This window comes from Monodelphis domestica, chromosome 2 (assembly GCF_027887165.1).
Source record: "Monodelphis domestica isolate mMonDom1 chromosome 2, mMonDom1.pri, whole genome shotgun sequence".
Lineage (NCBI taxonomy): Eukaryota > Metazoa > Chordata > Mammalia > Didelphimorphia > Didelphidae > Monodelphis > Monodelphis domestica.
The window spans coordinates 197,218,249-197,243,054 of record NC_077228.1 but is presented as its reverse complement, the minus strand read 5'-3'; the positions used below and the strand labels follow the sequence as shown (position 1 = coordinate 197,243,054).

Sequence of the window (24,806 nt, the reverse complement as noted above, 5' to 3'; positions counted from 1 at the left end):
TTGATCAACATATATAAATGCTTTGCAGACCTTACAGCACTATATAAATGCTAACTATTATTATTAAGTTTGTCCTAATTACCTGAGATGCTAGTGTTCCCTAAAGTTACTTTTTATATATTTTGTATTTCTTTGTTTATGCAACTTTGTTTCCCTGATAGAATGTTTTCCTTTTGTCTATGTAGAACTGAGAACTTGGCACATAATAAGTGCATAGTAAATGCTCATCCATTCATTGATTTTATTACTACACACAATAGAGTAACATGTGCACACATATATACTAATGTACACAAAATTTACCATTATCCATATGTGTACATGTGTAAGTGGGGAATGCTTTCTCCCCCAGAGGTTGTTCCGAACTTTCCTCTCTATCCTTGAGTCATTAACTCTTTCTCCTTTCACTCCTTTCTCTCAGCAGAAGGAAGATTATGGCCATCTCTTTGTGAGCTTCTCCATTTCTGTCTGCTATACCTCAAAGATTATATACTTGTACATCTCAGAAGATGAAGTGGTCCAACTCCTTGGCAGTATTAATGTCACCATATTTGTCCTTTATTCTGTTCCCCCAACTATCCTTCTCTGCTGATTCTTTCTTTTCAACCTGCAACATACTTAGGACTCTACAATACTAAAATAAAAAAGAAAACCAAAACCTGATCTCCTACCAACCTTCCATAAATTCTGCTACCCAATCAAGCTCTAGTCCTTTAGCTCTCTTTCCCTTCACTGCTAAACTTTTAGAAAGAATTGTTTGGGATCTTATAATCTAATGGGATTATAGATGCTAGCTGTCTACCACTATCTACTCACCAAGTCTGAATTCTGTAACTATAACTCCACTGAATTCTTAATTCACTCTAAAGACTTCAATAATTTCTAAGTGACCAATTTCCATGACTCATTTTCAGTCTTCATCATCCTTAACATCTCTTCAAAATTTAATACTATTGACTATTTTGTCCTTCTAGATATTCTCTCATCCCTTGGTTTCAGTGACATTATTCTTTTCAGTTTTCCTCTTACTGCTCTATTTCTTCTCTGCCTCCTTCATTGTTTCTCTTCATACCTAAGTGTCAGTGTCTCATAAGGTTTTTTCCTAGACCCTTTTCCATTTCCCTTTTTACTATTCCCTAGAGTTCCATCCTGAGTCATCTTATAGTCTTTCTTTTGGTGAGTTCATCCGTTCCCTTGTATTTAGTTATTAATTCTAGGGGAAAGACTCTAAAATCTATCAATCCAGAGTTTGGCTCCCCTATTTCCAACTGTCTGCTGAATTTTTCCATCTGGATGGACCACTAGTAGGTCAAAATTAACTTGTCTGAAACTGAATTAACTTTCCCCTCCAAGCATGTATTCTTCCCAACTCAAGTCAATTAAAAAAAGAAAAAAACAAAACCATTATCTTCTTAGAATCAGGATTATGTATTGATTCCAATGCAAAAGAGTGATAAGAGCTAGGCAATGGGGATTAAGTGACTTTCCCAGGGTCACACAGGTAGGAAGTAGCTGAGATACTTTTAAAATTCAGAACTTCCTGTTTCTGAGCCTGGCTCTCAATCCACTGAACCTCCTAGCTGCCCCTTCAAATCAATTGTTTAAAAAAGTCTAGCACCTTGTATGTTTAAGACAGTACACCCAACTCTAGGGATATAAAGACACACAGCCCTGGCCTGTGAGGAGCTTACCTGCTAATAGAAGGTGGTAGATCACAAGAGATATCTTTTTTATATGGCCTTGACAGTCACTCTGTGTCAACAGTGACTCTTCTTCCTCACCCTCCACATCTAATCAGCAGCTAAGTGCCATAAGTCCTGCCTCCTCTTTCTTTCGAATCCATTCCATTTTCTACTCAATCTACCTACCCCTTCAATTCAAGCCCTCATGCCCTTTTGTCAGTAAGAGCCTCCAAAACAGTTGTCTTCTCATCTCCACCTTTTTTCACTAAAATAATCTTCCTAATAATGCATAGTTTTCAATTTATTTCCTAATGCTCTAAAGTCATCCCCCATTGCATGTAGACTAGAATACAAAGTTTCTTTGTCTGGCCTTCTTGGGCTCTCATTAGGCTGAATCCACTTTACCTTTCCAGTCTTCTTTGACTGCATGCCCCTTCACCAGACTTCCTTTAACCACGATGTACTTATTACTTGCTGCTGAATCATCTTGCCCTCTTTAACCTCTATACATTCACATCAATCATCCCCTGGAACATGTGTCATCCACATATCTACCCATTCATTCGTTCCAATACCATGAAGTGATTACTGTATGTTTCAAGCTCTGTAGTAGATGTTAGGGATGAAGAACTCAACTGAAATCTTTCTCTTTCTCTTTCTTTTCTTTTAAACCTTTATCTTCTGTGTCTCAGAATCAATATTATGTATTGGTTCTAAGGCAGAAGAGCACTAGGTCATTAGGAATTGAGTGACTTGCCCAGGGACACTCCTTGCAGAGAGAAACTAATTTCTACCTGCCTCAGTCTCCCCATATTCCTAAATTTTAATCTTTATATCTCTGAATGTCCTTTACCCCTGTAAGGGAAAAGCAGTTGCAATGGCTAAGAAGTCAAGCTTTCTAGTCTAATGGTGAACACACATACCTATGAATTTATACAATCCTCCAAAGGACCTGTACAATCTTTCAAACATATTAATCTAAGTGAGGCCCTCAAACAAGAGGATAATGCTTAATGTCAATAAAGAGCCTACCCTAGGGAAATGAGCCATATATACAACAAGTGTGAAAGGAGCACTTTTTGTTGTAACAAAAAACTGGCAATTATCAGGTTACCCCTGAACTGGGAAATGACTGAACAAATTGTGGTCTATTAATGTAATGGAATACTATTGTGTTATAAAAAGAAAATGGTGAAAGGAACAGATTCAGATAAACCTGGGAAGATTTGTATGAACTGACATGAAGTGAAGTGAGTAGAACCAGGAAAACTATGCATATAATAACTACTTTATTGTAAGATTCACCAACTTTAAAAAAACTGAAAACCGAACAGTGTAATGACCAGTTTTATCTACAGAATATTTTGGTAATAAACCATGTTTCTTCTCACTTCTTGGCAGAGAGGTGATGAAAGAGAGGTGCAGAATAATGTGTTATATTTTCAGACATAGCCAGTGTAGAGATGTGTTTTGATTCAGCAGAAGGATTTTGTTTGTTTGTTTTTGAGGAAAGGGAGAATTGTAGGGAGCACTGGGACTAGTGATAATGATGCAAAAAGAAAGAAAATAAAAAGAGTATCAATGAAACAGTTTTTTAAAATCCACAGCAAAAGGAAATTCAGAAAAGAACACAGACACTAGACAATATTGGTTCTACTAAGCTAAGTTGGACGTATTAGAGAATTTTCAGTTTCCTATACAATCTTTTCTGTACTTTGTATGTGGAAATGTTAATATTTATTGATGTTTGTTGAGTTCATAATGAGCAATTAGAAAGGGAAAAAATAGAGAACATACCCTCTCTTCCTAGACCTGCACAGTCCACAGTACTCACAATTCCAATAAAGGTTCAGGTTTGCTCCTCCAGATCATAGCTCTTCCTTACTTTTCTTCTGCCATAGCTCTTATTTTTTTCCATTAAGTAAGTGTGGTCTAGGAATTCCTCTACTTGGCTCTCTTCATCTGGTGCTGGTTCTTAGATACCCAATACCTGTGGATCCTTTGAAGGGCTATATGGTTCCAACTGTCTTAAAAAGGCATTCCTGTGGCCCTTGGAACTGAGTCCAACTCTCTGTGTAGCCTTTCTCTATGTTTCTCTGTTTCCATCTTTCCCATTTCTTTAGCCTTTAGAGCCCCTGTAGTCCTTTAAATGCCCAATCTCAAGCATTTAACTTAAGTGTTTGAACCATTAATCATTTATCGTCCAATTGGATAACCCATAGCTGTCCCAAATTCAGCCTGCTTAAAATTGAACTCATTATCTTTTCCCCAAAACCTTCCCATTTTCCAAAGATATCTATTTCTATTGAAGGATTCTTCCAGTCACCCATGTTTACAACCTCAGAATTAATCTCCATTCTTCATTCTCCCTCATCCCCCATATCCAGTCAGTTGCCACATCTTATTGACTTATCTTCATATCCTCTCCCTCATCCATTAATCTCCTCTCCATTCATGCAACCATCATCCTAGTTCAAACTCACATTACTTCCAACCTGTACTCTTACCTCTTCCTATTTTGTCAGTCTTTTGACTTTACTTTATTAATTCTTGCTGTTTTGCAAGATCATTGGTGCCTAATTCTGGACTTTAAGGACTGGTTTTCCTTTTCAGTTTGGTCTATCCTGCTTTTTGTGGCTTCTAGCTGTTTCTCCAATTGGGAGTTCTTGTCCTTTAAACTGTTATTTTCTTTTTGAACGATTTCCCACTTTTCTGGCCAGAAGGCTTCCATCTTTTTGATAAGCTCCAATTTAAATTCTTCAAGAGCTTGTGGATAATTTCCATTTTGGGGGGAAGGTTTTGGTGCTTTTATTTGGATTTTCTCTTCTATTTCCTCTGTAACCTGGGTTTTTCCTCCATAAAAATTATCCAGGGTCAACCCATTCTTCTTGTTTTTCTTGGTGTTGGGAAGTTGTTGCTCCTGGTCACTGTTTGCCATCACTGTGGTGGTTTTTCCTTACTTTTCCAGTTAGAAATCTGAGTGAGATGGGCAGGCTCTCTGTGTATGGAGCTAAGGAGCAAGGATTTTGGCTGAGGTCAGCTCTTGGGTCTCTGCACCTTCCGCTGTTTGCTGCCTTGCTCTGTGCTGTCTCCCTGCCAGCACCCATGGTTTGCACTCCTCAGCCTGCTGGGACCTCAGGTCTAACTGCTCTCAGGGGTAGGTCCTTGGTGGTCTGAGTCAGCTGCCAAGGACCCATAGGTGCCCTTCACTTTCTCTAGAAGTGCCCCTTGCTCGCTCACTGATTCTAGCACTGGATGGTATAATAGGTGGGGTGGGGGAGGGTGGATCAGCTCAAGTTTTGTTGGGAGACTTTTCACCCCCTTATGATGTGGAAATGCCCAAGTTCCATGTACCTTCAATGCTGCTCCCTACTGTAGAGTCCCTTCATTCATATGAATTTGGTTGGTTTTTTTTGGCTTTTTGAGGTAGTCTGTATGGGTAGGTGGTGAGGAGAGAAAGAGTCCTGTGAGTCCTTCATCTAGACTGCTGCCATGTTTACCTGAAAGTCCTCTCTTGCCTCTTCCTAATTGTTCTTCTGCCTCCAATATATCTTCCACACAGTTGCAAAAGTGATATTGTTTTTTAAAAATCTCTTCAGTAGTATTTTATCTTTTTTCCCACTACATGTAAAAACAGTTTTTAGCATTTGTTTTTTAATATTTTGAATTCCAAATTCTCTCCCTCCCTGAGACATAAGCAAGTTTATATAGTCCATCCATATATATTATTGTACAAAACATTTCCATATTCATTATGTTGTGGAAGAAGACACATTTAAAAAACTCATGAAGAAAATAGAGTGGAAAATAGTATGCTTTGATCTGCATTCAGACTCCATCAATTGTTTCATCACATGTCCTTTAGGATTGTCCTGGATCATTAAGTCATTCACAGTTGATGGTGAGATAATATTGCTATTAGGGTATGCAATATTTTTCTAGTTCTGCTCACTTCACAAAATGATGTTCTTAAAACACAGGTTTGGCCATTCCACTTGCCTGTTCAAGAAGTTCAAATGGCCTACTGTTACCTCCAGAACCAATCAACAAGCGTTTAGAAAGCACTTATCATGTAGTAGACAAGAACAAATCTCTCTACTTGACATTTAAAGTATTTTCCAATCTGACTCCACCCAACTTTTCCATGCTTATTATATATTACTTTCCTTCATTGGGTCTCCATTCCAACCCAACTTGCCTTTCCCCATCCATAACATTCCATTTCCTAGCTCTGCACCTATACTTAGGCTGTGCCCCCCATGCCTGAAATGTATTCCTTGTCTTTGAATTGCTAGTGTGTCTCCAACTTCAACTGAACTTTTCTATTACATTCAGAAAATTTACCATGATAGTCTCTAGTTGCTAATACTCTTTCTTCCCAGAAAGTACTTTGTATATATTTAGTTATTTGGTATTTATTTTTCTGTGTATTTTTCCCCTAGTCAATTGTCAGCTCATTAAGAAGAGGGATGACTTTGCTTGTATTTATGTCCCCCACTGCTTACCACAGCACCTTGACCATAATAACAGTAAATGTTTGTTGATTTATTGATTGCTTGACATCTAGAAGGAACTCGATAAATATTTATTAAATGAATGAATGAAATAGAAGTTACCTATGTGATTTTTCTTTACTGTATCAAAGAGGGATCAACAGGAGTTGAGGGGCAGTTGTGGAAGAGTTGGAGGATAGGCCAGCAAAGTGGCTCAGTGGATCTGGAGCCAGGCCTGGAGTCAGTAAGACTTGGGTTCAAATCTGACCTTAGACACTTCCTGACTGTGTAACCCTCAGTTTATCCCCAATTGCCTAGCCCTTACTTCTCTTCTGCCTTGGAACTGATATCTAGAATTAATTCTAAGGCAAAGTATAAGGGTTTCAAAAATTAAAAAAAAAAAGTTGGAAGACAAAGGGAGGTTTATCCTGATTGTCCTGGACATAACAGCTACCTTTGTTTCCCCAGGGGCTAGCAAGGTACCTAGTAGGCATCTTGATGGTATGCCAATAATTAATTGATAGAATCATACATTTAGTGCTAGAAAATAACTTAAATTCTAGTACAACTCCTTAATTTACCTCATTAGAAGGGATGATGGATGCAAACCAAACCAATACAATACAATACCCTAGAAATTCTAGCTATTATATGATAGGTGAGGACAAACTATAAGATGCAATTGAAGTTGCACACAAGCAGTAAGCAGTAGGTACAGAATTAGAACTCAGGTTCTTAGACTCCTAATCTAGCATTCTAAATTGAATGGAGCATGGAGAATGATGCAGGTTAATTTACGCATAGAGTCATAGAGGGCATATATGTACATGCACACATTAATATGTAAATATAAACTCAAGTGTGTGTGCACTCCCAATGGGACTTAGATTCAGGGTGGAGCAGTAAGCCCAGGGATGTGGCCCGAACCTCGGACTCTTTCTCTCCTCCCTAGTGTTTGTTTTCAATTCTCTGACCCCAGGGTGGCTGGCATTTTGGGTGGGGTTGAAGGGGAGGAGATTACTAAGAAAGCACAACCTTTATATAAATTTTCTCTCTCTCTCTCTCTCTCTCTCTCTCTCTCTCTCTCTCTCTCACACACACACACACACACACACACACACACACACACACACAATGCTTCATGTGTGTCCCCAGGGCTTCGATGGCTAGTTAATGATTGATAGTATTTCACATGCCATTGATTCACAGGCTCTGGCCAGGCGACCCTAAGAGGTCACCCCAGAAAAGTAGTGCCCCGATCTTTCCTTCCTTCAACCTCCATGACTATCCTAGCCATCCCCTTGGACATAGGGAATAGGTTAAAGACTCAGAAAAATAAAGCAAAGATACTGCTTTCTTACCCATAGCCATAGCCCCCTGCCTTTGTTCTTCAGTCTCCTACTAACTTCTTTCTCATTTTGTTTTTTTTTTTCTGTCCTTCATACCCCTACTCTTTATCCCTCATCCTTCTAGTCTTCAGACATCTTTTCCCCCTCAGTTTCCCTCTAGGTTCCCTCTCTTTTAGTAATTTCTGTATCACTTCTTCTATTCTGCCTTTCCATTATTCTTTCAGTCTTACCTATTTCTCTGCCCCTGTCTTTCTTCCTCTTCCTCATTTCCTTCTCTCTTTATCCCTTTGTTTTGTTCCATTTCCCTCCTCCGTTTACTCTTCTAGGCACTTCATTTTTCTCCCCTAGTCGATCCCTTCTTTGTTAATATTCCCTAACGTTCCTTATTCTTTCTTAGTTTCCAATCCCTGATCCTCCTCTATCCGTGTGTGTGTGTGTGTGTGTGTGTGTGTGTGTGTGTGTGTGGAGAGAGAGAGAGAGAGAGAGAGAGAGAGAGAGAGAGAGAGAGAGAGAGAGAGAGAGAGAGAGAGAGAGAGAATGAGGGGAAGAGAAAGAGAGGGAAGGAGGGATAAAGAGGGAGAGAGAAAGAAAGAGAGGAGAGGAAGAGAGAAGGGGAAGAGAGAAAGAAGAGAAAGAGAGAAAGGGGGGAGAGAGAAATACACACACACATATCCACATATACTGTATGTTTAGAGTTCCCACTATTTCAATATCCTCTCTCTTCTTTTCTCTCTGAGGTTCTCCAATGCTCCTTACCATCAAGGCTCACCCTTTCAAATCTTTCCCTCATACTCAGTCTCTCCCAGCCTCTCTAGCCAGGCCTTATGGGGAGAAGACGGTGGGGGGATGGAGAGAAGCCCAAGGAAAGGGAGATTTGAATCTGCTGTGCCCATCCCCTGCCCCCTCTTCTCTACTCTTTTCAAACACCAGACAAGAATTTTCCCCCCTTCCTAGGTCTGAATGAGTCCATTCTCTGTCTCTGTAGTCCGGCCCCTCTATGAGCCTCCTCCCCAGGACTTGAGCTCTGACACCAGTTCCTCCTCCCCCAACCCTCTTGTCTATCTAACCACTCCCCTCTCCTTGCCTCCCTCCTTCCTCCTCAGCCAGCCACTGACACCTCATTGTTTTCCAGTGGAAGACTCCTCTCTAGGAGGGTGGCTCTGGCCAGGAAGGAGGCAACCTAGGCAAAAGGAGTAACCCTGATGTCTGAGATGGCCCCATCTATTGTATACTATAGTACTCTTACTCCCAAGGTTTTCACGGGTAACCAAGGGCTTCTGGGCACAGAGGGCACTGACAGGATCCGTGGTTTTGTATTATTGAGGCCAGTAGCTGAATCCAAGCCTAATGCCCACTTAGAAGGTTTTTCTGGTCTGGGCTGGCCCCAGCTCATAAATGGAGGGATAGAAAAAACTAGAGAGAAGGAAGTCTAGAAGAGAAGCAGGGGTTAGGGAAAGAAGGGGCAAACTTACTCTCCACCTTCTCCTTCCTAAGTGCTAAATGTCCCCTCATTAAGATGGTATCACTCAGCTCCCCACACCCTCACTTTCCCTTGGCTTCAAATCTCCTGTGTGAGCCAACAAATTTTCACTGATAATAATGACCATCCTTGGGTTCATCTTTGCTTTCTCTGTCCCATATCCCCCTTGACCATGGGCTGGAACAGTCTCGCTTCTCCCCTACTAAGAAGGTCCTGGTTGGAAAAAGGAGCTCTGGATAGAGAGACCTCTCAGAGGCCCCTCTGAACCCAGAGACATCCTACAGGCTGAAGGAGGCCAGAGACAAGAGACCCCATAAAAGAGATTCTGGACCTAGAGAGAGTCACTAGGTCCTCAGAGAGACCCCCCCAAAGAGTTCTAGGCAGAGACTCCACAGAAAGACCCCAGAGGAGTACATGAGTACAAGCTTCAAAAAGGAGACCCTAAATTCAAAGAGAACCTATTGATGCCCTTGGGTAGAGAAATTCTACATAAAGCTACTAGACAATGAAATACAGATGCTTCTTAAAATCTTCAAGAGAACCCCTCCCCCCAATCCCCAAATGGCAAAAGGCTTCACAAGAAGAATCCTGGGCCCAGAGAGACTCCACAGAGATGTCTGTGGACCCAGGCAGCATTGGCAGTTCAACAAGGAGGATGCTTACCCAACATTCTCCAAATTTGTCCCTTTTCTCCCTTATAATCGTCCCATTTCTGAACTTTAGTTGGTGCTTCTTTTTCTCAGAGCCTGACAAAAGAATACTTAGAACATCTCAAGCTGAATGTATCCCCCTCTCTATCCCTCCACAAAGGGATCTGTAGACATTTCATGGGATACCTGGGAACTTGGATATAAGAGAAAAAACATCTTTTATCTTCACTAACTTCTAACTGACATTTAGCATTTCCTTCAATTATATCTTATTCTAAGAAGGGGTCCATGGGCTTCGAGAGGCTGCCAAAGGGGCCCATGACACAAAGCTAATTAAGCACCCCTGTTCTAGAAGAAGGGATTGGGTAGGAGGGAGTTGAGGTAAGAATGGACATGGTGAGCTAGAATGGAGCTTGTTAATAAAAGGAAGGAAAGCCTAGGTTAGGGAAGGATGAGGAAAGGCAACTTGTTTAGGGTTCACTCCAGAGCAGCAGGATGTGTATCAGTGGACTTGGAAAGCCTGGTAATGAGGAAGCAAGGTACCCGGGGTCTGCCCCCATCCCCTCCTTCCAGGAACAACAGGATTCTAAAAAAGTCTCCAGATCCAGGGGAGATCAAGGCACCCCAGGCTTACCCAGGGAGATAGAGAAAGTAAAGCTGGGAGCAGCCACTGCCACTCCCAGAGACTTGTTGGAATGTAGTTGGGAGGGGGGGGAGGGCGGGAGCGAGATCGAGCAGCGCGCTCCCGAAGAGAGGAGGAGGAGGAGGAGGAGGAGGAAGAGAAGAAGGAGGAGGAGGAGGAGGAGAGCTAGCACTGACTGCCTTGAGGAAGTACAGTAATGAAGTTAGAGAGCTGAGATTCCCCGGCAATCCTGGCTAAAAGAGAAAAAGACAGCAAAAAAAGGAAAATCTCCCCGCTGAACCAGTGACTGGCTCCAGGGGCTCCCCGCCTGGACCGTGGTGGTTCCTAGGATCCCTTCATCTCCCGGTTCTCGGGTTCCGCCGGTCCTCGTCCCAGCGCCTGGGAGCCATGGGCCCCGGGCCGAAGTGAGGACCATGGACCTGTCGGGCTGCTGCTGTTGGGGGCTCCTTCTGGTCCTTCTGCCCCCAGCAGTCTGGGGGACCCAAGGTGAGTCCGATTGGGCAAGAACTGTCTGCAGCCCTTCTCTGCAAAGAATTCTCCAGGGGAGGAAAAGTTGGAGAGACGTTTGACAAGGGTGGGGAGTGGGAAGGAGGAAAGCAAAGACTCGGAGAACAAGGGAGCCGGTGGAGGAGAACTATGCCGAAGCCGGAGGGAAAGGGGTCTCCCAGAAGGGCCCGGGGAGATGAAGTCCGAGAGATGAAGCGGGATCGGGGAGGAAGGTAGGGCAGGGGGTAAAGTTACACTGAAGGGGCCCCGAAGTAGGGCTTTGGGTCTCGGCCAGCTCTTGTCAAACAGGGAACTTTCAAAAAGTTTCACAAAATTGACCAGATAGAAAAGTCCTCCCAAGTGGCGTGTGCGTGCGTGCGTGTGCGTCTGTGTGTTTTCTTCTGTTTGACTTTTTAAAACCCACAGCCACTAATCTCCAGACCGGACTGGGCTGGGCTGCCTTTCTCTGGGGGTCCCTTTTTGTGCCTCGGCCCTCCCTTCTCTCCTGCCCCCCACCCGCCCCCAACGTCAGCTCGTTACCGCTCGGGTTCCTGCCTGCCTCAGGCTGGAGGGGGTGGGTGGGAGGGGGCAGAGAGGTAACCAGTTGGACCAGGAGTGGATTGAGGAGAAGGCTCTAGGCTGGATGGGATGTTACCACACTCACTAGTGTGGGGAGGGAGGCCAGGAGAGGGAAGAACAGAGGGGGCGGAAAGGGAAGGCAGTTGTTTTGAATAAGTTTCTTCTGGGCCAGTCTGGAAAGAGGAGGGGGGAGGCTTCTTTTTGTTGGGCTTAACTTGGCAGGTGTAGAGGATGGGACACAAAGAAAGGTTCCGGGTGGTCTTGGGGTGGGGAGGGGGAGAGTTCCCGGGGATGGGGACTTGGGGGGCAAAGTAAAAGGGACCAGTTGGAGCCGAAGGGGGAAGGGGCACTGCTTCGGTCCGGCTTTTGCCTTTATTAGGGTGGCTGGAGAAAGGGATGAGGTGGGAGAGGGCTGAAGGCTGCTGAGAGCAGCAAACCCTCGGGGAGGGGATCTCCGCGGATGTTGTCAGTCTGTGGAGAGTCTCTGTGTGTGCCTCCGGGGGCGGGGTCTACGGGTGTCCCAGTGGCAGTGGGTTTGTTTTGTGTGTGTGTGTTGTTTGTGTGTGTGTGCGTGTGTGCGTGTGTGCGTGTGTGTGTGTGTGTGTGTGTGTGTGTGTCCCCCTTGTGTTGCCAAACTACAGTCTGACTCCAGGACTCGGGCTCCTGGGGGAAATGTGCTCTTTGCCCTCCTAGGTAGGAGCCTTGAGACAGTTCGGTTGGGTTTGCTGGAAAGCCTCGGAAGAAGTGGTTTCCATCTTTCCCACTTGCATCTAGTCCCTGGTTCTCCCTCCTTGACCCCACATGTTGAGCTTCACTACTGCTGGATTCTCAGTCCAGAGCCTCTTCAGGCCCTTATACCCTGGCCAAGGCAGAGCTGTAGTGTGTACTTTGGAATTCTGAAACTATGTTGTTGTTCAGCTGCTAAGAAAACTGGGTGATGGGAAAGGGATGCCTAATGGGAGCTTCTGTGAGGCTGGTTTTGTGGGACTATAATTCCCCTCCCTGACTCCATGTCTTCACCTTTCAGGAAGGAAGAAGTTTGTGCCTCAGTTTCCCCACTAATTTTCCTTCCTACTGTTCTTATACTCACATTCCTAAAAATCCTTGATGGGACTGTTCAAAGGAGAGAGAAGATGGATGTGTTCAGGTTGGGGTGAGGGAAGGGGAGGTGTATCGAGGAAGGAGAATGGGGAGATTGTTAAAGGGCCTCTATCATACAAGCTGAATCCTATTCCATCTCCGTGGGGTGGCACACTGTGGGGATATGTCATAGGGAATTCTATCCAAAAGAACAACCTGTGAGGCTGGGGGAAGGGGCATTCAGAGAAGAGACTTCAGAGTCAGGGCAAGGGGAATAAATAAAAGGCAGAGAGGGTCAAACTGTTACCAAGATCCTATTTCATAGACTGAAGAATTATTAACATGGAAAGCCATATAAACTCTTAATTTGTGGATTGTTTTTAAACCCTTACTTTCTGTCTTAATAACTAAGACAAAAGGGCAAAAAGTAAGCAAATGGAATTGTGACTTACCCAGGATCACATAGCTAGGAAGTGTCTGAATCCGAATTTGAACCCAGGACCTCCCAGCTCTGGATCCAGTTTTCTATCCACTGTGCTACTTAGCTGCCCCATATTTTATTATTATTATTATTAATATTACAGGATGACTCCCCTTTCATCCACCACTCCCTCCCCCCCAGGTTAGTGGTTGCGCTCAAAGGAAGTAAACTCACTTTGGCATTAAGTAAAGTATAATGGGGAAGGTAAATCCACTGCATTTCAAAGACCAAAATAAAATACATTTCTTTTTTAATTTTAATAAACTACTTTAATTTTATTATTGATTGTTTTTGCTATGACTAACAGGTGAGACTGAGAGTCAGTCACATTCCCAAATTCACTCTCTCCCAAATGGCAGCATCCTTAAAAGTGCTAGTTCTCTTTTCCCAGAAAAAAGAATTCTGACCACCCAGTTCTCTAGTCTTCCACGAGCACCCCCAAATCAGGAAGGCATTATTTTCCCCTGGTTCTAGGGGTTCTTCACCTGTTTTGTATCATGGAACCATTTGACAAAATTCTGAAACCTATGGGCCCCTTCTCAGAATAGTGACTTAAAAAAAAAAGCTCATAACATTCTTCTGTCTCAGAATGGATACAAAGTATTGATTCTTAGGCAGAAGACTGTTAAGGGCCAGGCAGTTGAGGTTAAATGACTTGCCCATAGACACTGCTTCTCAGAGAATGTTTTAAAATCATTTAATGTTGTGCTACATTTCAGTTAAAGGGTAATGAAAGTAATGATGTATTTTTTCTTCTCCATCCAAGTTCATGGACACCCCTGAAATCTATGGTCCATGGTAAAGAACCCTTCCTTCTATGTTTGGGGACAGCGGGGTGGCTCAGTAGAGAGAGCTCGAGATCTAGATCTGGAATTGAGACAACCTGAGTTCAAATCTGGCCTTAGATACTTCCTAGTTGTGTGACCCTGACCAAGTCACTTAACCCCCATTGCCTAGCCCTTACCATTCTTCTGCCTTAGAACTGATTCTTAGACTCAATTTTAGGATGGAAGGTAAGGATTATAAAAAGACAAACAAAAAAAACCAAATACCATTTAAGGTGTTTATTAGTTATGTGACTCTGGACAAGTTCCCTACCCCACAGGATCCTCTGTTTCCTCATATATAAATAGAGGACTCATGATACATCCATTCTCATTCCATAGCGCTGGAGGATTGCTCACTAGGTGAGCCTGGGAAAGCTTCTCAGGGAAAGGCTTTGAATGCTAATCCTTTTCCTGGACTACCATTTCTTCACCACTTCCTACCTTCAATGACGATAATTTATGTTAGCATCTCTCTATTGCTCATTTTTCTCTAACACACTTAAAGAGCTTCCTCTCCTGTCTTCAGTTGATTGGACAAAGGGAGAAAAGGGACAGGAGAGGATCCATGTTCCATGAGCAAAATTCTGTTCCCTGCCAAGGGAGACTGGTTGGAATTGGGGAGGTGGGGGAATGGTTGGTGCTATTGAGGATGGCAGGAAGTCTGTGGGGTGTAGGTGGGAGTAAAACAACTGGGGCGGAAGACAGGAGATGGAATAGCAGGGAGAAGGGTGCAGCAAGTGAGGACAGAGCAGGCATCATCAGGGGACAGGGTCTCTCTGTGTGGGCAGCATGGAGATTTCTTCTCCTACAGAGGTAGTATGGGAAACTCACCCCTAATTCCCTCCTGAAAGCAGGTGCTGGGAGCCCTGGAATTTGGAGTTGGAGTAACTGTTGGCAAAGTAGAAGGAAACAGGAAGGTGCTTCTAGGGTTTGATTCCTTCTAGGAAGAGTAAGCCCTGGTAGGAGCCAAGTGTCATTATGAAGGACCATTTGAGTGAGAGAGGGAAGGTCAGGAATGAGGACATTGTGAGAAGGCTGCCATATTGGTAGGATATACCCAAACAAAAAGAGGCAAGTATCACCATGGAGGACCATATAATTGAGAGAGAGAAGGTCAAGAATGAAGACCTTGGGAGAAAGCTGCCATATTGCTAGGACCTACCTAAACAAAGGGAGGCAAACACCTCAGTACAATGGCAAGAACACTGACTGTTAAGTCACAGGACCCGAGTTCAAAATCCATCTCTAACAATTACCACCTGTGTGATTTTGGGAAAGTCATTTAACTTCCCTGAGACTTGATTTCTTAATTTCTAAAGTAAAGGGGGTAGGGCTGCTAGGTGGCTCAGTGGATTGAATGTCATGTCTAGAGACAGGAGGTATTGGGTTCAAATATGACCTCGGATACTTCCTAACTGTGTGACCCTGGGCAAGTCACTTAACCCTCATTGCCTAGCCCTTGCCTTTTTGTCTTAGAGTTGTTACTAAGACAGAAAGTAAGGGTTATTAAATAAAAAAATAAAGGGGTTGCACTAGATGGCCTCTGAGGTCTCTTCACAAAGGACCAGGGTGTGATGAGGACTAAAGAAAAGAATACTAAGGAATATGGGAAACTGGCTCTGACTGTGGGTCTAGGAGAAGGTGTTAGAAATTGCATTGGGAGAGATGTAGGGCTCCAGCTGAGCTGCCCCAAGGGAATGGATGCTGTGACTTTTTTTCCCCCAGAATACAGACTTTTATTTTGATCTGACAAATACGGGTATGATTTTGTGAATCAAAAATCAATCAGGATCCATCCTTCATTCTGGCAAAAGTCATGGAGAGAGGGGCAGCTGGGTGGCTCAGTGGATAGAGAACCAGGTCTGGAATTAGGAAGACCTGGCTTCAAAAGGAAATGTTGGAGGAACCAATGGAGTGTGGGGCTCAAGGACAGAAAAGAGTTTTGGAATGAAGGGCAAGTGTTAGTAGAGAGGACAGTTCTGTATCTGGAGGGGATGGAGGAAGAGAGGAGCCTGGGCCAGGGGGGGAAGGGGCCTGACCCCATATCTGTGGCCCCTGATCTGGTGTGAGGGTGACTGCTGAAATGAAAAGTTGGGCTGCTTTCTTTCTCCTCCTCTCCTCTGGCTATGTGCAAACACTCTAATCTGAGAGTCTCCCTTAGGAGGGTGAAGGGGCCACGAAATGGGCAAACAAAAGTCCTGGAGTACCTCTACCCCCACAGCCCCTTTTCTTCCTGAAGCAGACAGAGATTCTGAAAGCTTATTAGAGGCACTAAGAATGGACAGGAGCCCCTGGGCCTTTCTCCTGCGGGGTGGGGGGTGTGTGGCCCCACCATACTCTTTTGGGTGTGTACCTCAGAACAAGGGAGCTGGAGGGGGTCAGGGGGCTCCCTTCCCTGGGTCCTGGCTGGGGCCTAGGGAGACAGCTGGGCTGGGGCTGAGCAGCTGAAGTGGCTGCAGAGAGCTGGTCCCAGCAGCAGGGCCTTTATTTTGGGCCCCGTCTGCCCCCTGGCTCCAATTTCTCTTGGGAGCTAGGTGGGGGGATGGGGAGGAGGGAGGCCATAGAGGAAGAAGAGGGGCTGGCCGGCTCCTTGTGTCTGGCTTCCAGGCCTTCAGTTCCTCTCTTTCCCAAGATTTAAGAGAGATGGAGGATGAGGGCAGTAGAGGCTCCCAAGGAAGGAATGGGTGCCTGGCCTTCTGCCCACTCCGCATCCAGACATCTGGCCTCCCCGCACCCCTCAGACTCTGGGGTGAGCAGAAAAGTAGGGCCAGGATTGCATTCTTCTTCCTCAGCCTTTGAGATGGAGAATGCAACCTGCTGAGAGAGGAGGAGGCCCGGGAGAAGACGGAATAGAAGGGTTATGCAGGAATCCCAGGTAGCTTCTAGAGTGGCCCTCCCTCTAGGCACACCCTCCCAGGCTGAGATGCATCAGGTGACTCATCTTCTCACCTGAGCTGAAAAACGGGTTCAGCAGGGCATATTAACCCTCTCCCTGCCGGCAGCCACCGAACCAGCTGATAATGTGGCCGCCCCAACCCCAGCCGCCATAGTCTTTCTTTCGGGGAGGGCTGGGGGAGGAGGGGGGCTCCTCGTCCTGATTTGGCCGCCTGGTAGGCAGCTCTTGTCTCGGGCTGCGGCAGACACCTGGTTGGTTGGGGCGTCTACTGTGGTGGCACTGTGGCAAGGAGAGGGGGATGAGCTGTCCCTGTGGCTGAGCCTTTGCCAGCTTTTCCAGGCTCTCACCCTGCTGTGGAGGTGTTGATGCCAGTTGGTGCAAGGCTGAGACACCTACTCATACCATTGCCTTGCCTGGATTCTGCTGCCATTCTGGCTGCTCTGGGGGCCCAGAAGAGAAGGGGTGAGGTGGAGCCCCTTCTTTCTAGGCTGCCTCCCCCCCCACAGGGGCCAGGGGCCCTGTGCCCCCCAGCCCACCCCAGCCTGACCCTCACTGATGCTTTCTGGGTGGCATCGGGGGTGGGAGGAGATCCTTTGCCAGGGATTGGCATGTGGGTGGTTTTGGAATGGGGTGGGGAAATGCCCTGGATTTGTTTGGGAGAGTGAGGTAGGGGGCTAATGATTCATCTTCCCCCTTTGGGGATTTTTACCCCGTTGGCATCATGCCAGTCTCAGGGCACAGCCTCTGCCATAAAGCAGGTTTTCTCTGGCTGCCCCCCTCTAAGGGGCGAGGAGGACAAGGCCAGTACCCACCTCACCTTGTCTGTGGCAAACTTCCTGGGACTGGCACCGGGCAACTATGCCTACTCTGGGGATCCCCTCTCTTTTCCATGGACTCAGTTGGCAAATGATTCACCCTAAATCCTTCCCCCTTTAGCTCATGGTTTTGTTTAGTGGTCGTCTCTTTGAGTAGAACTTCAAAGGGCCAGGAGCGGAAAGGCTCTCCCTGTGTATCTGCTCCCTCGCTGGGGAAACAGGACTGCTGGGTCCCTGAGGGTGCTGGGAGAATTCTGGACAGATGAGCTTCGAATGGGCAGTGCCAGCCCTGAACCTGGTCTATTTTTTCCCTCCTGCCAGTGTGTACAGGCACAGACATGAAGCTTCAGTATCCTGCCAGCATCGAGAACCACCTGGAAACCCTGAGCCACCTGTACCAAGGATGCCAGGTTGTACAGGGCAACCTGGAGCTCACTTACCTGCCTGCGGAGGCCAACCTTTCCTTCCTTCAGGTAAGATTATCCAGGTGACCCCCCTGGCCCCGGCTGAGATGCCACCTCTTCCCCCTCCCCCCAATCTGGGCCCACAGATCCCCTCTAAGATTCCCACCGCGTTCCCTTACCTGCTCTCACCTGATGCTCCCAAGTCGACCACAAGCAACATTTGATGTCCTACCTCTCTAGTGCACTCACAATGTATGTATTTGCTCCAGGACACAGACACGGAGGTCCCCCATCTTCTTCCTGCCCTTACAGTCCTCTGCTTCTCCCAGTGGACCCCAGGCTTCCACCACACTGTCTTCCCACCTGACAGACGGATAGCCAGACGGAAATATTCCTCCTACTTGAGCGTAGTTGGCCAAGAGTAAATAGTTTCTGGGGCATCTGGGTAGCACAGTGGATGTGTATGCCAAGCCTGGAGATGGAAAGTCCTGGGTTCCAATCTGGCCTCAGACACTTCCTAGCTGGGTGACCCTGGGCAAGTCACTTAACCCCCATTGCCCAGCCCTGACGGCTCTTGTCTGACAATCAATATTAAGACAGAAAGTAAGGGTTAAAAAAAAAGAGAGAAGACCATTCCTTAAGCAGGCGAGGGAAACATCATGAAGCAGAAGACACTAAAGATATTCACATCTCAGATCAGGGCTTTCTGGGCACCGCTGCTATTGTGTAGTCAGTCAGTCATGTCCCACTCTTGACGACCCCAGTGGGGTTTTCTCGTCAAGGATACAGGAGTGGTTCATCATTTCCTTTTGCAGCTTCTTTTATACACCAAGAAAATGAGGCAAACAGTGTTTAAGTGACTTGCCCAGGGTCACACAGCTGGGAAGTGCCAGGGCCCAGATTTGAACTCAGGTTTGTCACTCTCCACCGGGCCACCTTGCTGCCCCTACAGGGGCAAAATGAGCTACCAGTAGCCGGTGTAAAACAACTAGACCCTCGAGGTGCCCGTCTCTACCCGTCTCTACCCCACCAGCCACGTGGCCCCGGGGTGGATAGAGAGAGCAGCATGTGGAGTCAGGAAAACCTGAGTTTAAATACGACCTGGAACACTTAAAGTTTAGGCAGGTCTCTTAACCCCTCTCCCAGCCTCAGTTTCTCCATCTGCAAAATGGGGATACTAGTAGCCTCAGCCTCACCTGGTAAGGATCAAAGGAGATATCTATAAAGCACTGGGCCAACTTTAAAGGTGCTAAATCAATACTAGTTGTTATTATCCCAACCCCTTTTCAGATGTGAGCCCTAAAGCTTCCTTCTGCTCAAGCCTCTTGCCTCGACTCCTTCTCCTTCTCTTTTTTAACCCTCCCCTTCCGTCTTAGACTCAATCCTGTGTATGTGTCCCAAGGCAGCAGAGCGGGGTTAAGGGACTTGTCCAGGGTCACCCAGCTAGGAAGTGTCTGAAACCAGATTTGTCAATCAACTTTTTTTTTTAATCCTTACCTTCCGTCTTAGAATCAATACTAAGCATTGGTTCCAAGGCTCCAAGGTTCCAAGGTTCCAAGGAAGTGTCTGAGGCCAGGTTTGAACCCAGGACCTCCCATCTCCAGGCCTGGCTCTGTCCATCGAGTCCCCCAGCTGCCCCCCTGACTCCTTCTTCTGAACACTCTTTAGTCAGTTTCTCCATCCTCCTCTGAGTCTGTCCTGGAGGCTCCATTCGAAGAACAGGCCATTTCAAGAAACATTCTCTGTTTACACATAGATCTCCCCGCCAAGTGTATCAGCCTTGGGAGGGCAAAGCTTCTCCAACCAGTTTGGAGACTCTTAAGTTATGATTACAATTCTGATTTACATTGAACTTCCTTAAAGGTTCTGTTCCAAAGGTTACAGCCTCATTTACCTTGTTAGGACAGCTGAGTGGTTCGGTGGATAGAGAGTGGATCTAGAGAGGGGAGGTCCTGGGTTCAAATGTGGCCTCAGACACGTCCTAGCTGCGTGACCCTGGGCAAGTCACTTGATCCCCATTGCCTAGCCCTTATCACTTAACGGCCTTGGAACCCCTACTTTGTTTTGATTCTAAGACACAAGGGAAGGGTTTTAAAAAAAAAGGTTCTGCTCCAAAGGTTACAGTCTCATTCACCTTATCTAGGCTTCCAGGCTGATTCTGTCTGAGAAATCAGGGTAGTGTCTAAAGTATGGAAATCATTATCGATTTGAAGGGTAGGTTCAGCAGAGCTTCCTGAAATGCTGAGAACCCTCCACCAAACCCAAATTGAGACCCTCCTCCCAAAGAAAGGCACCAAGAGGAAATACTCCCTCTTTTTGCTTCAAAGTGACCAGCTGACAATCAGTCTCCCTCCCTTATAGAGAAGGGGCCAACAGAGATGGGTTCAAATCTGGCTTCAGATACTTCCTAGATGGGTGACCCTGGGCAAGTCACTTCACCCCCCTTGCCCAGCCCTTAAAGCTCTTCTGCTTTGGAACCAATACACAGTACTGATTCTAAGACAGAAGGTGAGGGCTTAAAAAGAAAATCGTTCTGGGACTCCGGGGAAAAACTCCTAGCCTGAATTTTATCTCCTCCAGCTCTGCTCAGAGGAGGAGTCCTGATTTCCTCCAATTCTCTCATTTTACAGGCAGGGAAACCTGTTAAGTGCTCTGGGATCTGAACTCCAAATTCCCTGACCCTAAATATGGCCGTCTTTTTTCTCTGAAACATGCTGTGGTTGATATAGAATTGCTATTATATATATCTAATATATCTAACATAAATAATTATTGAATGAAGAAATAGACTCAGAGTCAGAAGACCTCTATTCCAATGTGGGACAAGTCTCTTCACTGGAGGTCTCAGTTTTTTCTTCCATTAAATGGGATCCTATTACTTGCATACCTACATACCTCACCTGGTTATTTTGAGGGTCAAATAAGATAACTTATCTAAAGTATTTCTTAACTATAAAGTGCTATATAAAGGTCAACTATTGTTATTGTTAATGAAGGAATGAACAAAGGAATGAAGGAAGGAATTCTTACCACTCCAGAATCAATCTGGCAGCTAGATTGCCTGGTCAGTGGATAGAGCCCTGGGCCTGGAGTCAGGAAGATTCATCTCCCTGAGTTCCAATCTGGTCTCAGGCACTAGTTGTGTGACCCTCGGGCAAGTGACTAGCCTGTTTGACTCAGTTTCCTCAACTATAAAATGAGCTGGAAAAGGACATGGCAGACCATTCCAATATCTTTGCCAAGAAAATCCCAAATGCCTCAGATACTTCCTGGCTGGGTGACCCTGGGCAAGTCACTTTAACCCTGCTTGTCTCAGTTTCCTTCTCTGCCAAAATTAATTTGAGAAGGAAATGGAAAAGCTTTCCAGGATCTTTGCCAATGTAATAAAATGGATGATCTGTGTGGAACTATTTCTGGTTGTAATAACTGGAATATATTCTGGGTGACCCTGGGCAAGTCACTTTAACCCTGCTTGTCTCAGTTTCCTTCTCTGCCAAATTAATTTGAGAAGGAAATGGAAAAGCTCTCCAGGATCTTTGCCAATGTAATAAAATGGATGATCTGTGTGGAACTATTTCTGGTTGTAATAACTGGAATATATTCTAGCTGCTAGAGAGCTGCTACTAGGGGACACCTGAGGCTGCCAAGTTATAATGGAGATAGAAGAGAGATAAAGAGATGCTGCTAGAGGGGTGCTCAGGAGCTGCCTATAGATCACTAATGGCTAATAAATCAAACTATTTCCTACCCCCCACCCTTCACCTCCCAGGCTTCCACTGGAAGCCCTCTTGCCACCCTTTCACCTTCCCCGGTCTTAGTCAGCCACCTTCTGAGTAACCCAGGGGAACTATGAGATTTCAGAGAAATATTCTTTACTCTCCTTTTCTCAAGTAAAGGGGTTTATTGGTAACAAACAGAATGGGGATTGAGGTGAGAGGGATGAGGTTTGTCCCTAATCTACAAGGAGAATTAGGAGGGTGTGGGAAATGTCAGTCCAGCCACAGCTGTGACACAGACAGCCAGAGAGATGGAGGACAAGTATTTTTCTTCTTTTCTTCTTTCTTTAGTCAGATAATCTCTGCTTGAGTAATTCAAGTCCAGACTCTGTCAAAAAACTACAAAGGTCTCTCTCTCTCTGCCTAGATCAGAAAAAGCCAGTCTCTTTTGGTCAGGAACCCAGAGAAGAGGTTTCTCTCTTGGTCAGTCACCCCCAGAGAGAGAATCAATTCCTCCCCCTGGCCAGCTTCAACTGCCTCTCCTGGGAACATTCTGTTTGGAATCTTCACCTTGGTTGACAGACAGATCAATCACCTTGGTCTGCATGCCTGGCTTGTTCTGCAAATCCTCCCTTTCCTCATGCCTCTTCCACATCAAGAAAACGTCAAATGGGGTCACAAAGAGTCAGACATGACTGAAAATGACCAAACCACCGTAATGACGCAGAATCAATCATTTTTCTTCAAATGATGCATCTGATTTTCTGGAGACTCCCTTTCTCCCCGAGCTTTGCCCCCTGGCCCCTTGCCACCTTTTTGCTCACATTTCTGAGTCCGATCTCCCAATATATGCTCTTTTTCTTACTTTGGTCTGGAGTGGTCTAAGAATCAAGAGATTTGGATTTTAATCCTGTTTCTGCTACCAACCAGTGTTATTAACATGCCGCTTCCACAAATCACTAAACCACTCTGCTCCAGGATTTCCCTACCTATAAAATGGACTTATCTGACCTGTGCTCTGCCCCTGAGGGATATTGGAAGGTTCAAGTAAAAAGGGAGAATGAGAAGAGGAGAAAATGTTACATAAATGTGGGTTAGAAGTTTTGTTCTGTTGTTTCAGTCATGTCCAAGTCTTGGTGACTGCATTTGGGGTTTTCTTGGTGAAGTTCTGGAATAGTTTGCCAATTTCTTCTCCAGCTCATTTGACAAATGAGGAAACTGAGACAAACAGAGTTGTGATTTGTCCAGGGTCACCCAACTATGAAGTATCTGAAATCAAATTTGAATTCAGGAAGATGAGTCTTTCTGACTTCACGCCTGGTGCTATATTCTAGATATAGACCTTGAGAGATGCTGCTAGAGGTCAGAGTCCAACATTCTTATTTTACAGATGAGGAAACTGAGGTATTAGGAGACTAAATGACTTGCCTAGAGTTACACAGCTTACCTAAGGAGGGATTTGAACCCAAGTCTTCCTTACTTTCAGTCTAGTGCCCTATCTAATATACCATATAGCCTCAAGTGGTTTAGGTAGTCTTTTTTTTTTAACTCTCACCTTTTGACTAGAAACCAATACTATTGGTTCTGAGGCAGAAGAGTGGTAAGAGCTAGGCAATGGGGGCCAAGTGACTTACCCAGTCACACAGCTAGGAAGTATCTGGGGCCAGATTTGAACCCAGGACCTCCCATCTCCAGGCCTGGCTCTCAATCCACTGAGCTACCCAGCTGCCCCCTATTCTTATTGTTATTGATAATTTTGGGAGGCAGCATAGAATGGTAGGTAGAGTTGGATTTGATTCCAGGAAAACTTCCATTCAAGTCCTGCCTGAGACACACACTAGTTATGGAACCAAACTCAAGTGATTTGAAATTTCTTTTTTTTTTGTATTATAACATTTATTAAAATAATGCTATGGCTATGGGTTAATAGAAACAGCAAAGAACCAAAGAATTAAAATGCAAGCTATGTAAAATCCCAACTAAAACCCGAATGTGTCTAATGTATTCATTCAGTAGCTAACTAAAAGCCCAAGGAAGACAACACTCTCAGTATAATAAAGTACTGCAAAACAATTGGCAATTTTCAGTTATCAAAATCGTGGGTTTTGCATTTTGTATCCTTTTCTCAATCAGGAAAAAAATTCTTTTTGAATGTTATATAACATACATATAAAACAAGATAGAAAAATACATTATAAACTTGTAACAGTGGCTGTAAATACATTATCTTACATGTTTCTCATAGGCAATAGGTTGGTTATGGTACATACATAGCATGAAACTACTAAGATAATAAAGAATAGACAAAATACACGTCAGCTGTATGGTAGCGTACAAGCGACACTCCCATCTACCCACTCTAAAAAAATGACATAATACTGTCAGAAAAAAAGTCTTAAAACTACATATTTTAATAAGAAATAAATTCAATAAAGAATGATAATACTGAGAACCAAGGCATTCAGAGATTATAAAAGTCATGCTGTTTTTAGTTGATCCAAAATTTTGTCAACTGAGTTTTCGAAAGTTTGTTTAGAGCAAACATTACTCATAAATGTCACACATTTATTTCATACACTTACTTTCTTCCCAATAAAAGACCTTTGATAAATATCTAAAATGTCCAGGTTTATCATAGTTGAGATGAAACTGGAACAAATACTGGTAACATTTTAGCAAATCTCTCCTCAAATGTTTTGAGTGTCGCGAGTTTATTCAACCAACCAAAAAAAAAATCAAAATGGCACAGCATATATTGTAAGGAAATCAAAATATTGCATATGTAACAGGAAGACAAAGCAGTGGCACATTAAACAAAAACTAGCTGAATATAAAAGGATTTGAAATTTCTATGGCAATTCTCTCTAAGACTTTAACCCATGGATCATCATATGTTTCAAGGAATTTACACACTGGGAGCTCTCTACATCAGAGTTCTAAACAAAAGAACTTTTATTAATAATAATTAATAGCAATAATAATTACAAATAAACATATTATTAATAATAACACTTAGAAATAACAAAGAATGATGTCAATATTAATAAATAGTATTATTTTAAATTTAATTTAGAAATAACAAAGAATGATGTCAATATTAATAAATAGTATTATTTTAAATTTAATAACAGAGAATATCAATAGTAATAAAAAATGAGGCATCAAGCCCAAGTGGGTAGAATCCAGCAGTGCCTTATCTGAATGATATGATTCCTCAAGACGTTA

The 24,806-nt window shown here is 44.5% G+C and overlaps 1 protein-coding gene across 1 annotated transcript in view; it reads left to right on the top strand.

The window, feature by feature from the left end:
* Nucleotides 1-10,413: 10,413 nt before the first annotated feature.
* ERBB2 (erb-b2 receptor tyrosine kinase 2) overlaps nucleotides 10,414-24,806 on the top strand; it is a 35,471-nt gene continuing 21,078 nt past the window's right edge. The window contains exons 1-2 of the mRNA XM_001370775.3: nucleotides 10,414-10,783; nucleotides 17,783-17,934. Coding sequence (XP_001370812.2) covers nucleotides 10,711-10,783; nucleotides 17,783-17,934 — 225 coding nt within the window. The 5' untranslated portion in view covers nucleotides 10,414-10,710. The remainder of the gene's footprint in view (nucleotides 10,784-17,782; nucleotides 17,935-24,806) is intronic.